The following is a 23,880-nucleotide window of genomic DNA, read 5'->3' on the forward strand; positions in this document are numbered from 1 at the left end:
TTTGGAAAACTATATGAACTTTAAACTTCATTTACTTTAAATTTATTTAGAGGTTTTTATTTGTATTTGAACTTTGTTTCCTTATACTAAATTCTAATTGAATCTGTTAAAGCTATTAATCTTTTTTTAAATTCCATGTTAATCTCTATTTTAGTCACTAAAGCAATATTTACTTTCTAAATTAAACTTGAATATTGACTGCAAGGGTAAAAACTATCAATCTTTGAGGTTTTTAAAATATGCTCTTTTGAAGCAATATGAATAGAGGCCTTTCAGAGGTAATCTGCATGAAAATCTAGCCATTCTGTCAGTAGTGATAGTATTTTTTTAGCACCTACTGAAAAGTTCTATATTAAGTGCTGGGAAAAACTACTCCTGTGGAAATTGGACGTGGTCTAAAATTGGGATGGGTTTGGTGACAGACACTTAAGGAAAGGTTGAAAACAGTAAAAACCCCAAAGCAACATAAAAAACAAAGCCCAGACTTCAACCATAAGAGAATCTGTTAAGAGTATCACAAAAGGATGGTAAAATTGAAAATAAGTAGCAAAAGAGGTAACCCAGACCAGTCCAAAAAAGGAACTTCCCATTTGTTCCGAGTGAAAAATCTCCACATTTCCACATTATATAGTCTCATTTACCTTTTCCATTTCAATTTTCAATAGAGAAGCAGCATGACTTAGTGGAAGGAGCACAGATCTGAGAGTCAGAAGACCTGAGTTCTAAACCCAGCTCCGCCACTTGTCTGCCTTGGGATCGTGGACAAGTCACTTAACTTCTCGGTGCCTCAGTTCCTTCACCTGTTAAATGGGCTTAAGACTGTGACCCCCAAATGGGATGTGGACTGTGTCCAACTTGATTAGCTTATATCTAGTGTCAAGTTCATAGTAAGCACTTAACAAATATAATTAAAAGATATTATCCAGGACTGATCTTTTTTGATCATCTTTCTTCGTTAAGCTGCCATAGCTGATAAGAACAAAGCCACAAATCCACGTGATTTTTTTCTGCATTCTGCTTTCCTTTAAGCCACTAGAAAAGCTGATATACCAGGAACTAAAGTCAGTTGTGTGAGCACCTAAATTTTAAATCATTTTCTTATTATTCTGTTGCCACCACCTTGCCTGCATCCTCTCTCTGGTCTGGAACTCCCTCCCCCTTCATATCCAACATTCCATCACTCTCTCCACTTTCAAAACCCTCATAAAATCACATCTCCTCCAAGATCCTTCCCTGACTAAGCCCTCATTCCCCCTCCCCAACCTTCCCTCTGCGTCACCTAGGTAACTGGTGGCCGTGTACCCCTTAAACACTTTGAAACTCACTCCAGGACCATGGCACTCATATGCATATTCTTATACCCTACTGTTTTCCTTTTCTGTAATTTATTTATTTATGTCTCCCCCTGTAGACTGTAAGTTCCTTGTGGGGAATGATTGTGTCTACCAACTTATTGCATTGTACACTCCCAAACACTTCTGCATATAGTAAGCGCTCAATAAATATGATCGTTGATTATTTTTTGAAGCATCTGGAAACCATAGCTAATCAATCAGTATTACTAAATAGAATTTCTCTAGAATAGCAAACTTCATGATCATGGGTCTGCAGGCAACTGGCAGACCTGGATCTAGCAGCTAAGTCTTTTGATTCCCAGACACTCTCTCATTCTACTAGGCCACTCCTTAAAGTTTATATTTGAAGTGATCAATGAAATCTCGGATTTCTCAACCATATTTGTAACCAATATTTCTAAATGGAAACTCTGTGAATGTTTAAGGACACTATATCTAAAATATTGTATTTGTTCGCTTCACTTATACCCAGCTGGTTTAGAGTACAGTGAGGATGGAAAAGAGGCATTTCAGGGAAACATGTTATTTGAAGGGCTTCAATAAATCAGTTCAACAGGAAAATTGTTTTGTAGTGTATTTCAGTTCTGAAAAGCTGAGTTTCTAAAATGGTATTTGCTAAGCATTTACTATGTGTCAAACACTGTACTAAGTACTGGGGTACATACAAGTTAATCAGCTTGGACACATACCCTGACCTACGTAGGGCTCACAATCTTAACCCCATTTTACAGATGAGGTAACTGAGACACAGAAAAGTGAAGTGACTTGCCCAGAGTCACACAGCAAACGAGTGTTGGAGCCATCCCTGCCCATTTGGGGCTCATTGTCTAAGTAGGAAGGACAACTGGAGGCCTGAAACATGGAAAAGTTGACTTGCCCAAGGTCACACAGCAAATATTTGCCAGAGTTGGGATTAATAATAATAATGATGATGGCATTTATTAAGTGCTTACTATGTGCAAAGCAGTTCTAAGCTCTGGGGAGGTTACAAGGTGATCAGGTTCTCCCATGGGGGGCTCACAGTCTTAATCCCCATTTTACAGAAGAGGTAACTGAGGCACAGAGAAGTTAAGTGACTTGCCCAAAGTCACACAGCTGACAGTTGGAGGAGCAGGGATTTGAACCAATGACCACTGACTCCAAAGCCCATGCTCTTTCCACTGTGCCATGCTGCTTCTTTCCCACAGCATTTGTGTATATTTGTACATATTTATTACTCTATTTATTTTATTAATGATGTGTATATAGCTATAATTCTATTTATTCTGATGGTATTGACACCTGTCTACTTGTTTTCTTTTGTTGTCTGTTTCCCCCTTCTAGACTTTGGGTAGGGACCATCTCTATATGTTGCTGATTTGTACTTCCCAAGCGCTTAGTACAGTGCTCTGCACACAGTAAGCGCTCAGTAAATATGATTGAATGAATGAATGAACGAATTAGAACCCAAGTGCTCTGACTCCCAAGCCTGAGCTCTTTCTTCTAAGCCACACCGAGCCCTATGAATTCATAAGGCCCTAAGAGTCTCTTAATGAAAATCCTAGATACCTAAACTTTAAAATCCAGAGGATGTTAGGTTACAACAGCTATTCCAGTTTTAATTTTGCTTGCTATTTTAAATAATCTTGAGTTGAAAGCTTTTGAGAAAAGAAGGATTCTGATGTGAAAAATCAGAGGGCAGAGGTGGACAGAGCAGTAAGAGTGGCGTTGAGTTGAGGCATCAGGGATGAAGGTGAGATACCAGACTAGGTGTCACCTGGTAATAATAATTATGGTATTTGTTGAGCCTTTTCTAGTTGCCAAACACTGTACTAATAGCTGAAGTAAATACTATCAGATCAGACACAGTCTCTGTCCCACTTTTACAGATGAGAACACTAAGTTAAATTTCCTGTCCAAGTTTACAAAGCAGGAGCCCATCATTAAAGCCCATCATTCCTGGATCCCAGGTTTGGGCTCTTTCCTTTAGGTCACCTGGGCCGGAGCCATGTAAGAGGGATAACATTGGAGAGAGGTAAGAAGACGATGGTTAGGATAAAGATTTGATTGAACCTGCTGTGCTTTCTTACTGAAAAAGAGACTTCTTTTCTTCAGGTTTTCTGTTTCTGTCTCTCTAATAACAATGATGGCATTTGTCAAGCACTTACTATGTGCCAGGAACTGCACTAAGCACTGGGGTGGATACAAGCAAATCAAGTTGGACACAGTCCCTGTCCCATGTCAGGCTCATGGTCTCAATGCCCATTTTACAGATGAGGTAACTTTAGCACACCGAAGTGACTGACACAGAAGTGAAGTGATTTGCCCAGAATTAGAACTCATGACAAGTGCTCAATAAATACAATTGAATAAAAGAATGAATTAATTCTTACTCCCAGGCCTATGCTGTCATGTGTCTCGTTCTCGCCTGTCCTGCTGCTGACCCCTGGCCCACATCCTACCTCAGCCTGGAATGCCCTCCTTCCTCACATCCGCCAAACTAGCTCTCTTCCCCTACTGAGAGCTCCCCTCCTCCAGGAGGCCTTCCCAGACTGAGCCCCCTTCTCCTCTGCTCCTCCTCCTCCCCTCCCCATCGCCCCTACTCGCTCCCTCTGCTCTACCCCCTTCCCTTCCCCGCAGCACTTGTGTACATTTGTACATATTTATTGCTCTATTTTATTATTGATGTGTATATATCTATAATTCTATTTATCTATTTTGATGGTATTGATGCCTGTCAACTTGTTTTATTTTGTTGTCTGTCTCCCCCTTCTAGGTTGTGAGCCTGTTGTTTGTAGGGATTGTCTCTGTTGCCGAACTGTACTTTCCAAGTGCTTAGTACAGTGCTCTGCACACAGTAAGCGCTTAATAAAAACGATTGAATGAGTGAATGAATGAATTGTTACTCCCATGCCCATGCTCTATCCACTACACCAGTGTGTGCATGTTTCTTTTTCTTTCTTTCTCCCTCTCTCTCCCTCCCCAACACCCCTCAACACCCCATTCCTCCATTTTCCCCTTCATATCAACATGGTAAAACCTCCTTACCCTCCAGGCCTCCCTTCCTCTTCCTGCCATTCTCAGTAGTTGGACAAAATGGTGACTCAAACTCCTCAGCATTTCCAATCTTTTTGTAATAGGAATTATCATAAATTATCCTAATCCATATATCTTGCTGACAGAAATATTGAAAACTACAACATTTATCCTACTCAAACTCAAACCAAATTGAAATTCAAGCAAAAGTCTAAAAATCTACTTCTGTAGTTCTCACTTGGAGCCCCCAAATTTCCCAACTTCTCTCTTGCCTTTCTGCAACTGTAAATTCAGCCTTTAAAAAATACAATTCCCAGAAAATCATGACATGCATTTTTACCTTGTGTTTTTTTGTAAAAATTCCCTATGCTTTTAACTGTGCATGTTTTCATCAGAAACAAAAAGGTTTTTACATTTTAAAATAGCTGTTTTCCATTAAAATATTTATAGACCCTTCCTACTGGTTAGGTGATAAATTTGTCCCTAGAAATGGTTTCTTGGACTTATTACTTTCTGGGAAAACATTTCAATTTAAAAAAGATGAAAAACCTGCAATAAAAAGATAAAGCCGAAAATGGAGTACATCCTGCCAGGATTTTTATTCTTCCTCAGGCTAGTTAGCTTGTCCTCTATCAAGGATGCCTGCCAGAGTCCTCTACAGCCCTGCTCCCCTCACAAAACACTTCCAGATTTACTTATAGGTTCTCACAATTCAAGCTCGATGTGGGCAGAGAATGTGTCTGTTTACTGTCATATCGTACTCGCTCAAGCTCTTAGTACAATGCTCTGCACACAGTAAGCAATAAATACGATTGAATGAACATGCAGGATGTATCGTTTCCTTCTTAATCATTGATATCTGAGCAATGCTCACCTAAATGTCAGGGGCACTAATGTGTGTTCATGGACAAAGTGTGCAAGAAATTCTCTCCCTGGGACACATACCCACACAGTCATGGATGCAATCTTGTAGGAGCAATACGTCTTCAAACTGAAGGACAACCTTACTCCTACAACTACAAGATGTCAAAATAAAGCCTCCTCGAAAATCCCTTACTTTTTTTTATCGCGTCAGGATTTAAATTCTCCACCCATCCAGTTTCCATGTCAAAAATAATGAAAATTAAAATGAATGGATTTCACTATTGCCTGGAAACAGTAGTAAATGTTCCTCAAAGTGTCATTTGAATGAAAATGAACGGTTCCACTGCTACATTAACTTAATCTCATCTCACTTCTGAGAGGCCATTAGGAACCATGATGTCAGCATGCCTGTTTGACATGTCGGTCTCCTTCATGCTCTCACCAAGCGCTACCCTTCACCTCCACCTCTCATGGAAGCTTCTCTTCAGGGTGAAAGAGGGGGCACAAAGCTGTCTGCCCTCTGAGGTGGCACCTGCCAATGAGTTTGACTCCTTAGCCAATCCTGAGTGACGCACGAGGATACTCATTCAGGGAAAATTACCTAGTTCAAAGCTAGTGTTTTGGAGCCCTTGCTGAGTTGGAAAAAAAAGTACTATCAAGTCCTAACTTTAATGGCTTTACATGGGAGGTATCATTAGGTCCTTTTAGAAACAGGAATTCTGAAAAATCTTTTAACCTACGATTAGATTTACCTCACACAGACATGACTTTTAAAGTGGGATGTCAAAGCAGGAAGAAAGATATTCTTGGGGAATTCGTTTGGGGACTAACTTTCATCAGCCCCGCAATGTGGTCTTTCACAACAAATGATCATTGCCCAAATTCACCTTTTTAGGATGAAAATGCATTCTTGCCTACATTTATAGCATCACTGCCTAAGCAGGGCAGTAAGCAAGGGATGTGTTTCAGAGGCCTGCTCCAGGGCTCTAATGAAAATTCTGTTAGAGCTGACCCATTATCCGATATAATAGTAATAATAATAATGATAGCATTTATTAAGCGCTTACTGTGTGCAAAGCACTGTCCTAAGTGGTGGGGAGGTTACAAGGTTATCAGGTTGTCCCATGGTGGGGCTCACAGTCTTAATCCCCATTTTACAGATGAGGTAACTGAGGCACAGAGAAGTTAAGTGACTTGCCCAAAGTCACACAGCTGACATTTGGCAGAGCCAAGATTTGAACCCATGACCTCTGACTCCAAAGGCCATGCTCTTTCCACGAGTACCATGGACTAGTGGAAAGAACACGGTCCTGGGAGTAAGAAGACCTGGGTTCTAATGCCATCCCTGCCACTTGTGTGTTGTATGACCTTGGGTAAGTAGCTTCACTTCTCTTTGCCTCAGTTTCCTCATCTGTAAAATGGAGATTCAATACCTATTCTCCCTCTTTAGATTGTGAGTCCCCTATGGGACAGGAACTGTGTCTGAACCTGTTAACACGTATCTGCCCAGTAGTAAGAACAGTCCTGGAAACATAGCAAGTGTTTAACAAATACCACAATTCTCATTATTATGACTATTACTACTGGAACATATGACATATGGAGGTCAGCATTGCCTGATGGATAGAGCCTGGGCTTGGGAGTCAGAAGGTCATGGATTCTGATCTTGGCTCCACCACTTGTTGGGGTGTGGCCTTGGGCAAGTCACTTCACTTCTCTGTGCTTGTTACTGATGTAAAATGGGGATTGAGACTGTGCACCCTGCTTGAGAAAGGGATTATGTCCAACCGATTTGCTTGTATCAATCCCAGTGCTTGGTAAAGTGCCCGGCACATAATAAGCACTTAAATATCACAATTGTTATTATTATGGGTCTTCTTCCCTAGAAATCTTCAAAGATAAGAAATTAGTCTTTCAATCCATTAGAGGTAGGTGTGGTGCAGCATGGCTGAAGACAAGAGCATAGATCAACTGATCTCTTAAGGTTCTTCCCAATGAGCACAGAATACAAGAGGTTTGAAAAGCAGCACCCCAAGATGATTGATTTAAATAATAATTTTTGCAGCATCGCAGGATTCACCCTAAATTACACAGTAATTTTTCATTTACAGACAGAAATATCCATCAATCATTTATTTACATTAGTGTCTGTCTCCCAAACTAGACTGTATGCTTGTATAATAATGATGGCATTTGTTAAGCGCTTACTATGTGCCAGCCACTGTCCTAAGCACTGGGTGGTGGCGGGGGGGGGGGGGGTACAAGGTAATCAGGTTGCCCCACATGGGGCTTACAGTCTCCATCCCCATTTTACAGATGAGGTATCTAAGGCACAGAGAAGTTAAGTGACTTACCCAAAGTCACACAGCTGACATATGGCGGAGTCAGAATTAGAACCCATGACCTCAGACTCCCAAGCCCGTGCTCTTTCCACTGAGCCACGCTTGTATGGGCAGGGATTGTGCCTACCAACTCTGTTGTATTATACTCTCCTAAGCACTTTGTACAGTGCTCTGCATACAGTAAGCGCCCAATAAATCCTCCCCCTCTAGGCTGTAATTTCACTGGGGCTACGGAATGTATCTTTTAACTTTGTTGCATTGTACTCTCAAGTGCTTAGTATCGCCCTTTCAGTATCGCACCTGGAGAGTTTCCAATACTCTACCAGTCTCAGCTATGGGAGGGAGAGTCAAGCAGAGGCCTACCCATTCCAAGCTTGGTCAGTGGCTATTGAGTGGAAGGCAATCTGTTACAAGACAAAATTACCTGTGCTGGGCAGTAGCGTCATGGGAGAGAGTTGAGGGTGGAGACTCAAATCGACTTAGCGGTAGAAGGCAATGATAAACCACTTCTGTATTTTTACCAAGAAAACTCTATGGCTTCACTACCAGAACAACTGCGGATGGAGATGGGGCGTTCTGGGAGAGATGTATCCATGGAGTCGCTATAGGTTGGAAACGACTTGACAGCATAAGACAAGTGCTTAGCATAGTGCTCTGCACTTAAGAAGCAGTCAATAAATACCACTGATTGATTGATTAATTGAAACCTATTGCACCTTCCTTCAAGTTGCTTTAGAGAAAAGGCGGGAGATGAACAGGGCTTGATTCTTATTGAAAGCATGTCTCCTTCCCACAGCCTTCCTCAAGTAAGTCCTCATTTCCCTACTCCCTCTCACTTCTGCGTTGACCTTGCACTTGGATCTATATCCATTTTTTTATTACACCCTAAGTCCCACAGAACCTATGTAAATATCAATAATTAAAAGTCCATCTCCCCAACTAGATGAAGCTCCTTGGGTGCAGCAAATTCGTATACCAACTCTGTTATTACTGTACTCTTCTCCCAAGTGCATAGTACAGTGCTCTGTGTGCAGTAAGGGCTCCGTAAATATGACTGATATTATTGATTTTATTGAACTTATTGATCCTCTATCCCCTTGGTTCAGGGCAATCAGAGAAGCCTCAGGTCAGAAAAGCAAAGGAATCTAGCTGTCAGAAATGTCTCCCCACATGGATGTGCAGTGACCTGGCAGTTCTGTTTCAGTGCTTCCTCCTCCAGGAATTTATCTTGAATGCTAAGCACAGTAACTGTCAAACTCGAGCTGTCTCTTAACTAGGAGTAAACACAGGTTTTTCAAAAGCCAAGAAAATCCCAACCATCTGGTGTGCTTATGAGTGTATTTTTAAGACCGACATCTCAGGGGTCTCCATAGAAGCAAGATGGGTGGCTGTGATTCCTCCTGCCTGCTTTTCCCTTTCCTTTGGGGCATCATCATCTCTATCCCAGTCCATCTGGAACCCTGGTAGTGCCCATCAGCGAAACACAATGGAGGCATATTCCACTTGCTCAGGGCGGCGGCAGGTGGCTGGCGAGGGTCTCTTTGAGGGTTGGAAGGTTAGGACATTGGCATAGGTGGCAAAATCATCTTCCTTCCAGGCATCCAGGTTGATGACATTGCAATAGATGGCACTGGAGTGGGAATTTGGCTCCTGGGGAGAGAGAACAGTTTAGGCAGTGAGTCTAGAACACTCCTGAAGAGCAGGGGATTTATCTACTGGTAAGCATGGATATAATCTGCTAGACAGTGATAAATGAGGCAGCATGAGAAAGAGAGACAGAGAAACAGAGAGACAGAGGGACAGACAGAATGTCTGTTTTCTAGTGTGAGAAAAAATGTGGTCTAGTGGAAGGAGCACAGATTGGGGAGTCAGAGGACCTGGGTTCTAATCCTGACTCTGCCATCTAATAATGATGGTATATATATATATATATGTATACTAGGCACTGTATTAAGCGCTGGGGTGGATACAAGCCAATTGGGTTGAACACAGTCACTGCCTCAATCCCTATTTTACAGACGAGGGAACTGAGACACAGAGAAGTGAAGTGACTTGCCCAGGGCCACACAGCAGACAAGTGGCAGAGCTGGAATTAGAACCCATGACCTTCTGACTCCCAAGCCCGTGTTCTAGCCACTAGGCTCCGATGTGGGACAGGGCCTACATCTGACCTGTTGAGTCAGTATGAACCCCAGTGCTTAGTACAGTGCATGGCACATAGTAAGTGCTTAAAAATATTATTATTATTATTTCCAAACTGGTTATCTTGAGGAATTGAGGGCTAGTGCTTAATACAGTGCTCTGCACACAGTTAGTTCTCAGTAAATACAATTGAATGAATGAATGAATGATTCAGCATCTCTCCTAACCAAAAAGATTCCCGTCCTCTATCTAGGCTGTCTTTTCCTAATCCACAGTCCCCATCACTCTTTCTAACCAATTGGGAAGAGGGAACACTGACCAGTATAATGCCTTGAGTCTCTCTCATTTGGAAGGGATGAAGTGGAGGGGAAAGAGATCTAGTAGATATCCCTACAAGCTACATACTTTAACCTCCCCTGGCCAAATACACCTTAAACATAAGTCCTCCACCTCCATGGAAGGTAGATCAGGAGGAAAATAACTGAAAATTCAATAGAAGGGCTTTTTTGTTTGTTTTTATGGTATTTGTTAAGCTTTACTATATGCCAGGCACTGTTCTAAGCGCTGGGGAAGATACCAGGTAATCAGGTTGGACACAGTCCCTGTCCCACATGAGGATCACAGACTTCATCCCCATTTTACAGCTGAGGGAACTGAGGCCCAAAGAAGTTAAGTGACTTTCCCAAGGTCACACAGCAGACAAATGGCAGAGCTGGGATTAGAACCTAAATTCTTATGATTCCCAGGCCCATGCTCTAACCATTAGGCCATGCTGCTTCTCGTGGGTCTAGAAGTTAGCTATTGGGAAATCTGTTAAACCCCAGAGTGGAAGTTAAAGAGATACTGTAGAAACTCCTTTTGGGGAGGTCTCTGAAAGAGGAAAGTTTCAGGGAATCCTACTGGCCCCAACGTTCCTGAACACTACATGGTATCATTTGTAGAGGATGTAAATTTCCATAGAGCAATACGATGTCCCTTTTTACACTTATTCAGTGTCTCTAGGCAGAGCTAATTAGCAGAATATGGCAATAAGGAGCATCTCCTGTCTCAAAGGATGATAATAATAATTATTATAATAATGATATTTGTTAAGTGCTTACCATGTTCTAAGTACTCTGCTAAGTAAATGCCATCAATTGATAGATATCACTGATTGATATAAGATAATCTGGTCCATTCCACATAGGGCTCCCAATCTAAGTACGAGGGAGAACAGACACTGAATCTCTGTTTTAGAGATGAGGAAACAGGCACAGAGAAGTTAAGTGCCTTGCCTAAAGTCACACAGCAAGCAGATGGCAGGGTCAGGATTAGAACCCAGGTCTTCTGACTCCCAGGGTGGAGTGCATCTCTAAGAACCATAGGGGTCAGCCAGATTTCTCTCTTCATTCCCTTACCTTGAGTTTGAGGAGAAAGTTGTCCTGCTCCCTCATCTGCCTCCTAAATAATCCTGAAAAATAAATAAATGAAAATGAGAATCAGAATGAACTATCGGCTTCCAAGTCAAGGTTTTCACTTGCCTCCCTAGGCAACCCCACAAAACAGGAGAGAAGAGCACTGCCCTGCTTTCTCCACTCCTTCTCCTTCCACTCCAAGGAAGGTTCATCCTACTCACGCTCATTCCTCCACTTCCTCAGGGTGAGAGTCATAATACCCACTGAGAGCAAGATGAAGGCCAGGATACCGATGAAGGAGGAAGTGACCGTCACTGCTGTGTTGAAGCTGAGGAAGTGAAAAGAAAAGACCTTCCTATTTTTCAATTCTGACTTATTAGCCACTCAATAAATTAGTTTTTGTGTTCCCTTAGGCCAACCTCCAATATTTTCTCTCTCACTTACCTAGTTCCCAAGCATCCCCTCCCACTGTTTCCCATCTCCCTCTTTCTGTGTTCCCCATGGCTCATATGAACTCTCTTTTCTCTAAAAGTAGTGGTAGTAGTAATCGCAGCAGCAGAGTTAGTAGTAATACCAGTAGTAATGTATCTGTTATATTGTTATTTCGTACTCTCCCGGGTGCTGAGTTCAGTGCTCATTCATTCATTCATTCTATCGTATTTACTGAGTGCTTACTGTGTGCAGAGCACTGTACTAAGCACTTGGAAAGTACACTTTGGCAACAGATAGAGACAATCCCTACCCAACAACAGGCTCACAGTCTAGAATGGGCTCTGCACACAGTAAATCCTCAATAAATAGGATTAACTGACTAATATTTTAGCATCTACTTTTTGCAGAACACAAGGTTGATACTTAGGGAATCACAGAAGGAATATTCATTTCAGTTAATTAATTGTCGTAGAATGAAAGCTAATTAGAGGCAGTTAATTAAGCTTCCAGGTTAATGGGGAAAGGATGCGGGGGGCGTGGAGCAGATATGCAACAATGAATAAATCATAAACGCCTAAACTTACAGTTAAGTGTGCAATTGTGGAGAGATTAAGACTGTCAGCCCTTTGTGGGACAGGTACTGTGTGCTCGTATCCACCCCAGCACTTGGTACCGTGCCTGGTGCATAGCAAGCACATAACACCATAAAATAAAATAAAATCTGAGGAAAGATCTGGCATGGGGCCCAGGGCTGTGGTTTGGGCAGAGAGGAGGGGATAAGATAGGATATAGTTGGAGAAGACGTCTATGAGTTGGAAAAGCCCTTCTGTCCGATTGGTGAAATCTTGAACACCACACACACACGCCACAAAGATACACATGCACAGATGTTCCTCTCTCTCTGTGAATTCAAAGTCAGAAGCCCCTCTCACCTGCTGGCTCTCTCAGGTGTCTTGCTCTTCTCCACTGAAATGTTGCTGGAGTTTTTTCCTAGCAGAAATAAAGAGAAGGGGGGAAAAAAAGAGTTTTCTCAACATGAACAGAACCTGGAGTTATTATGAAATGAGTATGTCCTGGGCTTGGAGAAATGATGGTTAAAAGGTGCTGCCCAGCTGTTTAAAGCACACTGGTACGGTAGACAGCACAAAGTGAAGGGGGAAAGTAGGCATTTCTCCAGTTCATTTGGATTTTAGGCAGCCCAAATCCAGAACATTCGACACAATAATTCCACTTGGAGGTCTGAACTATTCAGTTTGTCTATACTGATCAATTTAATTGGGAAATGAACCGGGCTCCCTATGACTTTGTGGTGGGGGTGATAATAATAATGGGGGTGTGGTATGTGTTTGCTTATTTTGCACCAAGCACTGTACTAAGCTTTGGCGCAGATACAACATAGTCAGGCCTCACAGTCTTAGTAGGAGGGAGAACAACTATTGCATCCCCATTTTGCAGATGAGAGAAAGGAGGTGCAGAATGGACTTGCCCAAGGTCACGAAGCAGGTATGTGGTGGAGACAGGACTAGAACCCAGGTCCTCTGACCCCCAAGCCTGTGTTCTCTCCACTAGGCCATGATTCTTCACAGTACAAAGTTGAGGCTAGGGAATAGAGAGTGATGGTCTGTAGGGGAGACCTTATTGGTCTGCTCACTGCATTTCCAACAGTCGAGTACCCAGGGACAGGTCAAAGGTAGGGATGATTTTCCAGCTAAGAGACTGGATGCCAGCCTCCATTCTCAGGAGGGGTAAGGATCAACAGCTCAGGCAGATTCTGTAAAATAGAGGACTAGGAGCCCATTTGTTTCCACTCAGGTGTTTTGGGTATTATTTTTTAAAAAAAGGTATTTTTAAGCACTTACTGTGTTCCAGGCACTGTACTAAGCACTGGGGTAGATATCAGCTAATCAGGTTGGACACAGTCCGTGTCCCACATGGCGTTCACAGTCAATCCCTATTTTGCAGATGAGGTAACTGAGGCACAGAGAAGTCAAGTCACTTGCCCATGGTCACAGAGCATAAGTGACAGAGTGGGATTAGAACCCAGGTCCTTCTGACTCCCAAGACCATGCTCTATCCACTAGGCCATGCTGCTTTGGTGTTAGCACTCAAAGCACAAGGCTCAGTGGGAGATGACGATGGGCTCTCTAAGACCTCAACTCTCTGGGTACCCTGGAAGGTGGACCCGGGAAGAAGTCAAAGCGCAGGAGGATATAAGATCATTTCAATATGAAGAAAACCACATCCAGGAAGAGAAATGAGTTCTGCAGCCATCTCAGAGGGACCTTAAAGTGAGCCTGAGCCCATTTCTCTCTAGTTCAACCAGTTCTGAAATTGCTGTCTTTTGCTTCCTCCAAATTGACCCTTGAAGATAACTGAGTTTATCTTTTTATGGATTCGGAGGGACTGAAGGGAGGAAAAGGGGGCAAAGAGGAGGGAGAGGGTTGTTCTGACTTGGGCCCCTGGATCTGCCCTCAGAAACAATTCCATTTAGAGCTCGATGCCGGCCAGCAAAGAAGATTTTGGAAATCTAACAGCTCCCCGGGCACCCAACAGAGCCAGCCTCTTTCCACCTCCTGGTATGGCATACAATGACAAAAGTGGACGTAGTTGGCAGAAAATGAGACACAGTGTTGGCTCTGAGCCAGACTCTGCCCCAGTCAAATCCAAAGATCCAAGGCTAATGACATGACCAGAGAACCAGAATCTGGCCCCTGCCTACCTCATTGTGGAAAATTTCCAACCCAACCTTTGCAAGTCAGTGAATTGGGAGAACAATCAGTATAGTAGACCTTAAGCTCCTTGTGGGCTGGGTTCATGCCTACCAACTCTACTGTATTGTACTTTCCCAAGCGCTTAGTACAATAATGCTCTGCACACAGTAAGTACACTAGAAGCAGTGTGGCCTAGTGAATACAGCAAAGCACCTGGGAGTCAGAAGGACTTGGGTTCTAGTTGGGCTCCACCACTTGTCTGCTGTATGACCTTGGGCAAATCACTTAATTTCTCTGTGCCTCAGTTATTTCATCTACGAATTGAGGATTAGGGTTGTGAGCCCCATATAGGACATAGATTCTGGCCAACCTGATTACCTTGTATCTCCCTCAGCGCTCAGAACATTGCCTGGCACAGAATAAGAGCATAAGAAATACCATAAAAAGGTGCTCAGTAAATACCAATGACTGACAAATGGGTCCAATCTCTCTGGGTGAGAGAAATAGCCCTTTTCTCAGTCTGTGCCCACTCATGCCCTTGGCCTAATCCGTTTTACCTTCGCAGAGGAGCGTAGTGGCATTCAGGGAGGCATTGCCTCTTTTCAGGTCCCAGATTTGACAACAATATGTTCCATTCTTCTTCCCTTCACCAAGGAGGGAAGAACAGGTTTTGTTTTGCTGGTTGCTGGGGAACCCTGGCATCCTACTGAGGTTCCGTAAAGGTTCCAGGGCCTCTGGACAACCAGATTCCTCAAATCTGCACCACAGCTTTTCTGAGATGTTGAGCATCAGGGGGCAGATACACAGGTCAAGCAAGCTTCCAACTTCTCCATCCCCCTTTTTATCTCCTGCTACTCCTTGGAGATCTGCTAGAAAGGAAAGAGGCAGATGGGTAATAATAGCAATGATAATAATGATGATGATAATAATGATGTATTTGCAAAGTGCTTACTCTGTGTCAAACATTGTATTAAGTGCTGGAGTAAATACAAGATAATAATAATAATGATGGCATTTATTAAGCGCTTACTATGTGCAAAGCACTGTTCGAAGCTCTGGGGAGGTTACAAGGTGATCAGGTTGTCCCACGGGGGGCTCACAGTCTTAATCCCCATTTTACAGATGAGGTGACTGAGGCACGGAGATGTTAAGTGACTTGCCCAAAGTCACACAGCTGACAATTTGTGGAGCCAGGATTTGAACCCATGACCTCTGACTCCAAAGCCCATGCTCTTTCCAATGAGCCATGCTGCTTCTCATATCATGAATGCATGATCATATGCATTCATTAGATCATATTTACTGAGTGCTTACTGTGTGCAGGGCACTGCACTACGCACTTGAAAGAGTACAATACAATAGACAGGCACATTCTCTGTCCAAAAGGAGACAGTCCCTGTTCCATATAGGGCTCCCTAAGTAAGAGAAAGAACAGACATTCAATACCCATTTTGCAGATGAGAAAACTGAGGCACAGGGACTTGTATGAAGTGACTTGGCCAAGGAGACAGGGCAGGCAAGTGTCAGAGCTGGGATTAGACTCAATGTCCTCTGATTTCCAAATCCATGCTCTTTCCACTAGGCCATGCTGCTTTCTCAGTACCTTGGTTTTACATAGCACTTGCAGTTCCAAAATACTTCCAAATTATTTATCTCACTTTTGTACTCACAACTATTCTGAGAAAGGTGGGTATTATTATCCTCATTTTGCAGATAAGAAAACCAAGATACAGAGAAGTTAAGGGACTTGTCTGTGGTCACAGAGGAAGCCAGGGGCTGGACTTGGACTCAAACTTGAGTCCTCTGGCTTCCAGACCCACACTCTTAACTCTTCCACTATCCCATGCTGTCTCCCAAGAGGAAGGAAATGGGATTAGGGAATAGATGGAGGAAAAAGCTACCATGTTTCTGGTCCATCAGATCCTTGAGCTCATCTTACTTTGTTCTCCAGGACATAGCTATATAGCTCATGAGGAAAGAGGGAATATTAGGTATTAAGAAAATGAAAGGTAACCTGCATATTGCTGGAGAAAGCCGGAGGATCTGTTGTTCTACACATTAAGAATAGGACCCAGGAGATATGAATTCCAATTATATTCCCAACTCTTGGACCCACTGGAAGACTTGAGGCAAGCCACTTATCCTCTTGGAGCCTCAGATTTCCCTCTGCAAAATGTTGGGAAATTATCCCCGGCCCTTCCCTTGGTATGAGGATGCTTGAAATATTCAATTGTCATCTCCGTAAGGACAGGGATCATGCTTTCTACCTCTCTGGCACTCTCCTAGTTGCCAATCAATCAATCAATCATATTTACTGACTGTTTAATTTAATGAATTGTATTTAATGAATGCCAATGACTGGCATGTGGTAGGTACTCAATAAATGCTATTGATTGACTATCTAAAATAATAATAATAATAATAATGACATTTATTAAGTGCTTACAATGTAAAAAGCACTGTTCTAAGCACTGGGGAGGTTACAAGGTGATCAGATTGCCCACAGGGGGCTCACAGTCTTAATCCCCATTTTTACAGATGAGAGAACTGAGGCACAGAGTAGTGAAGTTTTTTTAGACTGTGAGCCCACTGTTGGGTAGGGACTGTCTCTATATGTTGCCAATTTGTACTTCCCAAGCGCTTAGTACAGTGCTCTGCACATAGTAAGAGCTCAATAAATACGATTGATGATGATGATGAAGTAACTTGCCCAAAGTCACACAGCTGACAAGTGGCGGAACTGGGATTCGTACCCATAACCTCTGACTCCGAAGCCCGTGCTCTTTCAACTGAGACACGCTATGTCTTAGGCTTCTTGCTTAGAGAAAGGTATTAGAAAAAAAACCAATAAGGAGGTGTTATCAAACAAAAACATGGGTTGGGGAAGAGGGAGTGGTGATTGGTAAACAGGAAATATCTCAGAACTGTCTCAGATTTGGAAGCTGAGTGGAAGGAGTCTGCTAGAGTAGAGACCAAGAGCAGTCAGGGCAGCAGGTGGACTTATATTTTATAAGCAACCCAAGTAAAGACCTACAAGAGGAGACCAAGTCTAGTAGTAGGAGTATCAGACAACTCAGAACAGCAGTTGTGGAGTAGCCAGCAAGCACTCAGAAAAGGGCTCTGCACAGAGTAAATCCTCGGTAAATATCAATGACGGATAGACTGGTTGATTCTGTCCAGCTCCTCTTGAAGTCACTTCATGGAGATTCAGAGTTTCTCGTACAGCCACATGATTGGCAAGAATGTGACTGACAGTATATATGTCAAAAGGTTACATCTGGATTCAAAGAACTGGGCCACTTGTGCCCAAATCTTGGGGTGTCCAGAGATAGCTGAATTTTTGGCTTCCTCTGAAAAGTAAAGTCCCGCTGCTGCAAAAAATCCCATGCTAAATGAGTTGGAAAATGGCCTCCAGTTCAGGAGAACTACTGTCATTTGATGAGCCCTGTGGTTAACCCTCAACCTATTTAAGGAACAGAAAAAACAACTTTTAGAAGGTGACAAGACTAAGCCCCTCCTTTCCACTTCTCCCATTCTTTTCTGTGTCTCTCTGACTTGTTCCCTTGGTTCTTCCCCCCTCCCAGCCCTAAAGCACTTCTGTACATATCTGTAATTTATTTATTTGTATTGATGTCTGTCTTCCCATCTCTAGACTGTAAGCTCATTGTGGGCAGAGACTGTGTCTGTTTATTGTTGTATTGCACTCTCCCAAGCGCTTAGTACAGTGCTTTGCACACAGTAAGCACACAATAAATACTACTGAATTAACTGTATGACTAGACTCCCACCCCGGCCCCATATTATGCATGCACTTCTACTGATTGCCAGCAGCTCAGGTATTCAATCCACCACCCCAGCTTCTCTTTTTCTAATAATAATAATAAAAATAATTGAGGCATCTGTTAAGTGTTCACTCTGTGCCAGGCACTGAACTAAGCGTAGATACGGGATGATCAGGTTAGACGCAGTTCCTGTCCCACATAGGGCTCACAGTCTTAATCCCATTTTCCAGGTATGGTAAATGAGGCCCAGAGAAGTTAAAAGAATTGCCTAAGGTCACACAGCAGACAAGTGGCAGAACCGGGATTAGAACCCAGGCCCTTCTGACTCCCAGGGCCGTGCTCTATCCACTAGACCATGTGGCTTCTTGCAGGCCATCTTGCTTCTCATTTATATGTTTCTCTAGGCCATTGTTGGAGCTCTGAAAATCTTAAAATAATTCATATTTCTGGATTTGGGGCTTAGGAGCTGAACACAAACAGTCCAGTCTGTTTAAGCAGCATGGCAAAGAAGAAAGAACACCAAATTGAGAATTGGCTATCTTGAGGTTTAGTCCCAACTATGAAACACAAAACTCTTGTAACTTTGGGAAAAAATCACTTAAGTCTCCTGTTCCTCTGCCAAACAAGAGTCAATATCTCAACAGCATTTGTTCACCACCTATTGCGTGCAGAGCACTGCGATCAGGTTTCCCATCAGAAACCGCTGAAGGACCTTAGTCTTGAAACTTGAAAACCCGGGGGAAGGAATTGATGATCATGCCGTTATACTCTCCCAAGTGCTTAGAACAGTTTTTCACACTTAGCTGTGCAATAAATATTACTGATTGAACATAATATCGAATGTACCACTCAATCCTAGAGGATGGAATAGTCCACAGCTGAATGGAGAAGGACAAAGGAGGTCCAAAGGGGAATGGCATTTATTAATATAAACAATGGTGGTATTCGTTAAGCACGTACTGTGTGCCAACCACTGAACTAAGCTCTGGGGCATATATAGACATTCAGGTCCCACATGGGGCCTACATTCTAAGTAGAAGTGTTTGTATTTCTTTTATGGGAGCTAGAGGCAAGATTCTAGTCTCAAATATACTCCAGTGGGAAAGGAGCCAGGAGGTTTATGGGAGAATGGCTCTCTGGTTGAAAAATCTGTCATATCATCAGTTATTATAATTGCGGTATGAGTTTTCAGTTTTACCCCGTTCAACCTGATTTCCACTCACCAAATCACTTCTTTTAATTAGGGTTAAATTTGAACATATTTAATCTCTTATGTTTTTTTCAGCTTTTCCAAATAATTTATCTGCCGTGTCCTACCCAAATCGAGTGGCCCCATTTGTGTGATGAACTGTCAATATTTTTGTGCCGTAAATAGAATCAGGATGTATTTTAGAATGTGGCAACTGGGACGTTTGATCATTTTAAAATGTCATAAATATGTGGGGGATGGGGTATTGGATTTACCTCTCCCTACTAAGTAAACAGCTTGGATCTCCCTGGGGAAGTAGACCTGGTAGCTAGTTCTTGTTTATCTCTTCTCTGCATGTTAATGTTCTTCTTGTTCTAACCTAAAGCCTTCACTCAAAACCAAGATTTAGTTTTGGTTATGTGCCTTGTTCTAGTGTACTAATCATAAACTCAAATAGGATTGACTTTATATTCTTATGTACATAGAAAACAATAGGAGCTTGGGCTGTTGAGTTTGCTTGATCCTTTGGATCAGTTACCGATTCCAGGAAGAAATGATAATCCCAAACAAACACTTGGCATGCAGATATTGTGGAATGAGATTCCTAGAAAATATAACCTAAAATGAAACCTGAAATTTAAAAAATTGAAAGTTGATCTTTACTTAAATTATTAAATTAATAACAATAATAATGGTATTTGTTAAGTACTTACTATGTTCCAGGCACTGTTCTAAGCACTGGGGTAGATACAAGCAAATTGGGTTGTATGTAGTCCCTGTCCCACATGGGGCTCAAAGCCTCAATCCCCATTTTAAGGATGAGGCAACTGAGGCCCAGAGAACTGAAGTGTCTTGCCCAAGGTCACACAGTAGACAAGTGGTGGAGGCAGGATTAGAACTCATGACCTTCTGATTCCCAGGCCCGTGCTCTATCCACTATGCCATGCTGCTTCTCTAAATTAATAAATTATATATATTATATATACACAGACATACACACACACACATATGTAAAACCATTTAATTACTGACTGGTTCATTTATTCAAAACCTGCAAAATATATCCAAATTAGATAGATAGATAGATAGTATGAAAAAAATCAGTAACTGCTTTTATCAATGAAGGAATATGAGTATTTGGAAGGGAGGTACTTGAAAAGTTGTCTAATGATTGTCTATTTTCCAAGCTACCTTTTGAAATTTAGAGAAGTAACATGGCATAGTGGAAATAGCCTGTGCCTGGGAGTCATTTGTCTGCTACATGACCTCGGGCAATTTACTTAACTTCTGTGTGACTCAGTTACCGCATCTGTAAAATGGGGATTAAATCCTTCTCCCTCAGATTAAGGCTGTGAGCCCTAAGTGGGACAGGGACCAACCTGATTGTCTCATATCTACTCCAGCGCATAAAACAGTGCTTGACAAGGAGTAAGCACTTAACAACTACCACAAAACCCAAAAAAGTTAAATCATAAATGGTCATTAGTGGTATTTGATGCAGCAGAAGCTGGGAAGCAGCAGTGGATAGAGCATGGGCCTGGGAACCAGAAAGTCATGAGTTCTAATCCTGGCTCTGTCACTAGTTTGCTATGTGGCCTTGGGCAAATCACTTCACTTCTCTGTGCCTCAGTTACCTCATCTGTAAAATGGGGATTGAGATGGTGAGCCCCACAAGAGACAGGGACTGTCTCCAACCTGATTTGCTTGTAATGACTCCAGCACTTAGTACAGTCTCTGTCACATAAAAAGTGCTTAAAAATGCAATTATATAATATTAATATATAATAAATGTAATAATTATTATCTATTGAGTGTTTACTTTGCGCAGAGCACTGTATTAAGCACTTGGGAGAATACAGTATGACAGAGTTAGCAGACATGTTCCCTGCCCACAACGAGATTACAGTCTCGAGGATCTTTCCACTTAAATCTAAATTTATATTTCTTTGGATATTTCTATAAAGAAAATGTATTTGAACGTTTATAAATGGCTCATTTGCCATTACAGTTATAAAGCTTATTCAATGTATTTTTTTTGGCAAAAGAGCCTAGAAGAGTTTTGTGTTCCTACAAAATGCTTCCCACCATTTTAGTGTTACAGTGCAAATAATTCTTCTTCATTTATCTGGTATTTTTAATTTAATTCAGGCATTTGCCACTGTAAGTGCCTTCTCAAATTTATACGGAAAGAAAATGTTTGAAGAATAATTGTGGCATTTGTTAAGCACTTACTATGTACCAGGCACTGTACTAAACGCTGGGGTAGATACGAGATGTCAGACACAGTCTCAGCGCCACATGGGGCTCACAGTCTGAGCAAGTTTTCACATTGAGAAGAAGCGTTGCCTAGTGGAAGAGCACGGGCCTGGGAATCAGAGGTCCTGGGTTCTAATCCAGGCTCTGCCAATTGCTGTGTGACCTTGGGCAAGTCACTTATCTTCTCTGTGTCTCAGTTTCCTAATCTATAAAATGGGGATTAATTACCTGTTCTCCCTCCTACTCAGTCTGAGCCCCATGCTGGACAGGGACTGGATTCGACCTGATTAACTTGTACCTACCCTAGCGCTTAGAACAGTGTTCGACATACAGTGAGTGCTTAACAAGAGAAGCAGCATGGCTCAGTGGAAAGAGCACGGGCTTTGGAGTCAGTGGTCATGGGTTCAAATCCCGGCTCCGCCACTTGTTAGCTGCGTGACTTTGGGCAGCTTCTCTGTGCCTCAGTTACCTCATCTGTAAAATGGGGATTAAGACTGTGAGCCCCCCGTGGGACAACCTGATCACCTTGTAACCTCCCCAGTGCTTAGAACAGTGCTTTGCTCATAGTAAGCACTTAATAAATGCCATTATTATTATTATTATTAGAAAAAATGACACTGATAGCTCTGAAACCAAATTTAAAACTAAGGCACATGTCCTAGACTGGGCTGGTACTGTTGACCCACTTTTCACTAGAGAGCCTCAAGCACCTAATGCATCTCTTAATCCGTTTCTGGTTGTAAAGCACTGTGCAAATGAAAAATGCTTCTCCCCCTTGAAATCCCATTCCAAAAAAATAATGAGAAGCAGTACGGCCCAGTGGGTCCTAATCCCCACTCTGCCATGTACTTTCTCCGTGATCTTGGGTAAATCACTTGACTTCTCTGTGTCTCAGTTCTGTCCTCTACAAAATGGGGTTTCACTACCTGTTCTCCCTCCTACTTAGAATGTGAGCCCCATGTGGGCTAGGGGCTACATCTGACCAGACTATTTTGTATCTATCCCAGAGCTTAGAAGAGTGCTTGACACATAGTAAATGCTTAATAAATATCACAATTACTATTATCATCATTATTATGACCACTGGACAATTACATTTATTCTTGGGATCTTGAGAACAGAAATAGCACTTATTTGGAAGATAACCCTTCACAGGTTGCATTCTGTCCGAAGTGAGAGTAATTATTAGTTCTTGGGCATGAAATAAACTGACTGAGACAGGCTGTAGAATTTGATGATAGTAATTGCAGTATTTGTTAAGTGCCTACTATGTGCCAAGCACTGGGCTAAGTGCTTGGACAGATACATGATAATCAGGTGGGATATAGTCTCTGAATCACACAGGACTTACAGTCTAGTTATCAGAGTAGGCCCAGTTTAGACTAATCACAAGCTACACAGTTAAGAAGTTTTAAATTAAGCTCCAAAGCCTGCCCAGTTTTGAGTGTGGGGGGGAGGGAAATATAAATATATATATTATATTTCAAGAAAAGAGTTCAGAACATATTCAGGATGAATAAGCTTGTTGTGGGAAGATAATATATCTGTTTATTGTCATATTGTACTCTCAAGCGCTTAGTACAGTGCTTTGCACATAGTAAGCACTCAATAAACATGATTTAATAAATAGCTTGAAAAAGCACTTCGAGTTTCTCAGTCCTCACCCCTTAATAATTAATAAGATATTATTGTATTATAAAAAGCTTTCAGAGATATACCAATTAAAAGTCCTAGGAAAAACAAGGGCATGAAGCTGCTCAGTGTAGTGTCCATTTAATAGATTTTGCTCATCCCCACACCCCTAAACATTTGAAAACAAGCTTGAGATCTTCCTTCTGTCTCTCACAATTTAGGTTCCACCCCCCGCCCGAATTCAGCACTCAAGAGACAACACATGAGAGTACATGTGGTTGTGCCTGAATTGCTAATTAATTAAATCCAAAGATATTTAGGAATGAAAACTGTGCTCTTGGGACAATTAACTGGGGCTAATGAAACCCCAGGGGAGGACTAGCATTTGAGTTACAAAATTAAAATCCTAGTGAGAGTGTTCTTTCCCTAGGAGGCCATACTCCTCTGAGACTACACTGTCAGAAAGCCTGAAACCCTTCAGCATCCCATCTTACCTGACCAGGCCAGAACCATCAGCAGGAGGGCAAGGAGATCCATTGGTTCCAGGAACCCAAGAGGAGCGTTCCCCAAGAGACAGCTCTTCAACCTGGCAGTTGAGGCGGTGGCTTTGCTCCCTCCCCCCACTACCCCACCACCACCGTCTTCTTCAAACCCTCCTCCGGCATGCTAGATAATCTCCGCTTCCTCTGCTGCCTGCTTCTGCTCAGATGGAGACATGCAAACTGAAATGAAAATTAAAATGCTAATGTGACTCACAAGCCAGCTA

The 23,880-nt window shown here is 42.3% G+C and overlaps 1 protein-coding gene across 1 annotated transcript; it reads right to left on the reverse strand.

Annotated features, from left to right (window-relative positions):
* Positions 1–8,708: 8,708 nt before the first annotated feature.
* Positions 8,709–23,651, reverse strand: LOC119930951. The gene is made up of 6 exons (XM_038749760.1): positions 23,609–23,651; positions 14,813–15,124; positions 12,477–12,534; positions 11,334–11,440; positions 11,116–11,168; positions 8,709–9,226 (listed from the first exon to the last, which is right to left on the reverse strand). Exons 1-6 carry the CDS (start codon positions 23,649–23,651, stop codon positions 9,050–9,052), a joined length of 750 nt encoding a protein of 249 aa, XP_038605688.1. The 3' UTR covers positions 8,709–9,049.
* Positions 23,652–23,880: the final 229 nt, after the last annotated feature.

The sequence above is a fragment of the Tachyglossus aculeatus genome, chromosome 7 (genome assembly GCF_015852505.1).
Source record: "Tachyglossus aculeatus isolate mTacAcu1 chromosome 7, mTacAcu1.pri, whole genome shotgun sequence".
NCBI lineage: Eukaryota > Metazoa > Chordata > Mammalia > Monotremata > Tachyglossidae > Tachyglossus > Tachyglossus aculeatus.

Coding starts and splice junctions, on each gene's coding strand:
- LOC119930951 (XM_038749760.1), bottom strand. CDS start 23,651: ATGGATCTCCTTGCCCTCCTGCTGATGGTTCTGGCCTGGTCAG. Junction 11,441..12,476: donor ACACCTGAGAGAGCCAGCAG/GTGAGAGGGGCT, acceptor TCACTTCCTCAG/CTTCAACACAGCAGTGACGG. Junction 11,169..11,333: donor GAGGAAGTGGAGGAATGAGC/GTGAGTAGGATG, acceptor TTTATTTTTCAG/GATTATTTAGGAGGCAGATG.